The 5000-nt window shown below is 45.2% G+C and overlaps 1 protein-coding gene across 1 annotated transcript in view; it reads left to right on the top strand.

Moving 5' to 3' along the window:
* LOC139366197 (SPARC (osteonectin), cwcv and kazal like domains proteoglycan 1) overlaps positions 1-5000 on the top strand; it is a 270417-nt gene that overhangs the window by 147832 nt on the left and 117585 nt on the right. Inside the window, exon 3 of the mRNA XM_071103419.1 lies at positions 521-566. Within this exon, the coding sequence (XP_070959520.1) occupies positions 521-566 (46 nt within the window). The remainder of the gene's footprint in view (positions 1-520; positions 567-5000) is intronic.

The following is a 5000-nucleotide window of genomic DNA, read 5'->3' as shown; positions in this document are numbered from 1 at the left end:
GATGTTCTGAACAATAAGCCCTCATCTAATGAGTATTAAACTTCTAACATTTGTGCTTGTGCAGATATAATTAGCGTTGCCGTGGGTTGAATCGGGCTGTTGGTTTTGAAGAGGCGATCCGGTAGTGAAGGGTTTAATCTGAGACTCATATCCCAGTAATATTTTCAATATTTTCAATCCGACTGATCTGTCGCCTGTGACAGAGAGATAATCAGGAGAGCGGATCGGGCTCCCGTCAGTATCGCTCTTTGAGCCTGTTTCTCTACTGACTGTCTGACTTTGATGGTGGGTCGGGCGTCGGGACCACGGATTGACTGGGGAAAATAGAGCTGTTTTCTGCAGTTCGGATGACTAGTGTTTGGAATATCAAACTCTGTTGAACATGGATTAATAGATTTGTTCCAGACTGCGTGACCTTAGATGTCTTCTTTTCTGTTTTTTGTCAAGTTGTGAGTGTGTGTGTGTGTGTGTGTGTGTTTGATGAATACATAACCCTATACCTTGTGTGTTTTCCCCCCAGGATGACTACTTCAAAAGCTATGGTCCTGCCAAGCCAATCAACCAAGGTAAGGCCGGAGACAATGACGTGTGTGTGTGTGGGGGGGAGTGGGGCATACAAGTTTGTGTGTGTGTGTGTGTGTGTGTGTCCGTATGTGTGTGTGCTCCTCATTACCAGTGCGTCCTCTGAGAATAACCCGATGATGGATCGGTGTGGGGGTTGCTATAGGGAAGGATGGTCGCTCTAAACACACTTCAATAACACACACACACACACACACACACACACACACACACACACACACACACACACACACACACACACACACACCTTTGGTTCCAGTGGGCTACCACCCTCTATCTCTTCTGGTAGATTAAGGGGATAAAAAAAAAGCTCCAATCACACAGTGGAATCTTTATTTTACTCAATTGATCTGCGTTCCTGCGGGAGGCCCAACAGATCAATACAGAGACGGCGGGGGAGGAACAGGGGTGGGGGGTGGGGGTGGGGGGGGGGGTAGAGAGCCAGCCTGACGAAGGCAGCTTGCCTGACGAAACGTTAATGGCTTCAGATAAATCATTTGCTATGGAGCCAGAGTTGAGGGAAGCTACTCTTTCTTTATGAAATGCTGGAGAGCCACTAAGAGAGAGATGGGAGAGAGAATGAGGAAGATCTAGTGATTCTACGTATTATGGAGAGAGGTGGCAGTTGAAATGGGCCATTAGCCATCTCTTACAGACCATTCATGTCTGGGTGTATAAGTGTTAGTAGTAGTGGTAGATTTGTAGTCATTAGTTAAGCCTGATTCTGATCCTGATCCTAAGCCTTGGCCTCACTGATCCACTGTCACAACAGTCTAGTGGAGGATCAGCAGACATGATAAGACTGATAGGATCACTCCCCTCTGGGATGACAGGAAAAAGAAAGCGGGAAGGAGAGAGAGAGGGAGAGAGAGAGAGATGATATTTACGGTTGAAGTCGGAAGTGTACATACACCTTAGCCAAGTACATTTAAACTCAGTTTTTCACAATTCCTGACATTTAATCCTAGTAAAAATTCCCTGTCTTAGGTCAGTTAGGATCACCGCTTTATTTTAAGAATGTGAAATGTCAGAATTATAGTAGAGAGAATTATTTATTTCAGTTTCAGTTTTTCAGTTTTATTTCTTTCATCACATTCCCAGTGGCTCAGAAGTTTACATACACTCAATTAGTATTTGGTAGCATTGCCTTTAGTTTTTTTTAAACTTGGCTCAAACGTTTCGAGTAGCCTTCCATAAGCTTCCCACAATAAGTTGGGTGAATTTTGGCCCATTCCTCCTGACAGAGCTGGTGTAACTGAGTCAGGTTTGTAGGCCTCCTTGCTTGCGCACGCTTTTTCAGTTCTGCTCACAAATGTTCTATGGGATTGACATCAGGGCTTTGTGATGGCCACTCCAATACCTTGACTTTGTCCTTAAGCCATTTTGCCACAACTTTGGAAGTCTGCTTGGGGTCAATGTTCATTTGGAAGACCCATTTGCAACCAAGCTTTAACTTCCTGACTGATGTTTTGAGATGTTGCTTCAATATATCCACATAACTTACTCCCTCATGATGCCATCTATTTTGTGAAGTGCACCAGTCCCTCCTGCAGCAAAGCACCCCCACAACATGATGCTGCCACCCCCGTGCTTCTTGGTTGAATGGTGTTCTTCGGCTTGCAAGCCTCTTTTTCCTCCAAACATAACGATGGTCATTATGGCCAAACAGTTCCTTTTTTGTTTCATCACACCAGAGGACATTTCTCCAAAAAGTACGATCTTTGTCCCCATGTGCAGTTGCAAACCGTATGCCGGCCTTTTTTGGTGGTTTTGGAGCAGGGGCTTCTTCTGTGCTGAGCGGCTTTTCAGGTTATGTCGATATAGGACTCATTTTGCTGTGGATAAATATACTTTTGTACCTGTTTCCTCCAGCATCTTCACAAGGTCCTTTGCTGTTGTTCTGGGATTGATTTGCACTTTTCACACCAAAGTACGTTCATCTCTAGGAGACAGAACACGTCTCCTTCCTGAGTGGTGTGACGGCTGCGTGGTCCCATGGTGTTTATACTTGCGTACTATTGTTTGTACAGATCAACGTGGTACCTTCAGGCGTTTTGGAAATTGCTCCCAAGGATAAACCAGACTTGTGGAGGTCTACAATTTTTTTCTGAGGTCTTGGCTGATTTCTTTTGATATTCCCATGATGTCAAGCAAAGAGGCAGTGAGTTTGAAGGTAGGCCTTGAAATACATCCACAGGTACACCTCCAATTGACTCAAATCATGTCAATTAGCCTATCAGAAGCTTCTAAAGCCATGACATAATTTTCTGGAATTTTCCAAGCTGTTTAAAGGCACAGTCATCTTAGTGTATGTAAACTTCTGACCCACTGGAATTGTGACACAGTGAATTATAAGTGAAATAATCTTGTCTGTAAACAAATGTTGGAAAAATTACTTGTGTCATGCAGAAAGTAGATTTCCTAACTGACTTGGCAAAACTATAGTTTGTTAACAAGAAATGTGTGGAGTGGTTGAAAAACTAGTTTTAATGACTCCAACCTAAGTGTATGTAAACTTCCAACTACAACTGTAAGAGCTAAGAGAAATGTTTTTTTTGTCCTCCCAGTGGGACTGGTGCTGTTTGTTATTTGAGCTCAGACAGGGTTTGATTCCTTCTGTTATTTACTCCTCTGACTGGTCTGCTTCAGACTATAGACGATGCGTGTTGTGTTTGTCTGGAGCTTAGATCTGAGGGCACGCCCTAACGTCTCTCCTGAAGACTGACTGATAGTCACTTTGGTATTGCTGAATGTGTCCCAGAGAGCTCAGAGTACATGCCACGAAAGAGAGAAGTGGATGACGAGAGAGCATTGCACTCTATCCTAGGGGGTTCAAGCTTGGGTCAGGGTTGATGTTACTGCAGCCTCTCTCTGGCCCTGCTATAGGACTCTCCTGTTCTACAGAGATGGCCTGTTTTAGACTCTAGGGCACAACACTACTCTCCTTAGCCAAGCTCATTCCATTTGGGATAATGGGAACCCCTTGGGGGGGTCAACATGTGCCCCATTCCAATGATGTAGGCCAGGCAGTGAAACACACACACACACACACACACACCAGTGAGTTTTCCGTTATGTGTCAGTGTCTAGCAGTAACCCGCGGTGATGTTGAAACTATGATATGGCACATTCATCACCACGTAGACTGTGACCTGCTGGCCTTGAGATAGCTGTCTGGAGCCCAATGTTCTTTTATCACAGGTGTGTGTGTGTGTGTGTGTGTGTGTGTGTGTGTGTGTGTGTGTGTGTGTGTGTGTGTGTGTGTGTGTGTGTGTGTGTGTGTGTGTGTGTGTGTGTGAGAGAGAGAGACGGAGAGGAGATAGGGCCTCTTCAGAATTGTATGGTGTGTGCGTGTGTTTCAGTAGGACTGAGTTTGCGTGTGAATGTTTCTGCGTGTGCTCACAAACACAGCTGGAGTGGGTGTTTTTCCACACCTTTAGGCATGTAATCCATATTGAGTTTTGTGAGAGATCTTCACTTTTCATTGTTGGAATAATCAATGGAATGGAAAGAATTGACGTCACCTTTGAACCGAGTGGAGTATTACATTATATGTGTCAGACCTGGACTCATTGTTTCTTGATTACGTGGTGGTAATTGTGTGGTGTGGTGCACATCCTACATAGTGTGTGGGTGTGTGGGCAGGTGTTTGGGTGAAATCATGTGTCCGCTGTGTGTTTCTGGCATGTCTGCAGGTGTGCGTGTGTGAGTGGTTGTTTACCCTGAATATTGTCATAGCATGGGAGTCTCTTCCTGAGGTTTGTATAGAATTACCTTCCTTCCCTATCTATCTCTGTGGCAGATTGGTGAATCTTTTCATGTTCACTGTTTTTAATTCAAATGAAACCTTTTTCTGGTTTCTCGGTATGATGTTGGCAATGCTGTGTGTGTGTGTGTGTGTGTGTGTGTGTGTGTGTGTGTGTGTGTGTGTGTGTGTGTGTGTGTGTGTGTGTGTGTGTGTGTGTGTGTGTGTGTGTGTCCTATTATGGACCGACCTCACACAGCTGCACCTTATGTATCAGACCATGGGATTTGTATGTCAACAATGGATAAGTCATTAGCGATACTTGTAATTACAGTAGATGGTTAGTGGCTCTTCTACTGCTAGGTTGGCTGTTGTACTCCCAGCCCACCTTCCAACGTGCCCGCCCGCACACACACGCGCCCACACACACACTCGCTCCAGAACCACTGAACTTTGACGTCCGTCCAGGTAAGCTCGGCGTCAGGAGACGACTTCAAAAACCGTCCACTAGGGGCAACGGTGAGCGCTATTACCGTCAAGTAGGATTGGGTGTTGTGGACTGGGTCGGCGGATGGGCGGAAGCCGTGAGCTCTGGCTCTGAGGGTCACATGTTCGATCCCAGTGCTAGGCACTTGTTTTTGTTTTAGCCCTATCCCTTAACTTAACCATTCAG

This window comes from Oncorhynchus clarkii, chromosome 14, assembly GCF_045791955.1.
Source record: "Oncorhynchus clarkii lewisi isolate Uvic-CL-2024 chromosome 14, UVic_Ocla_1.0, whole genome shotgun sequence".
In the NCBI taxonomy this organism is placed as follows: domain Eukaryota; kingdom Metazoa; phylum Chordata; class Actinopteri; order Salmoniformes; family Salmonidae; genus Oncorhynchus; species Oncorhynchus clarkii.
Note: the sequence above shows the minus strand (reverse complement) of the source record. Positions and strands in the feature narration are given on the sequence as shown.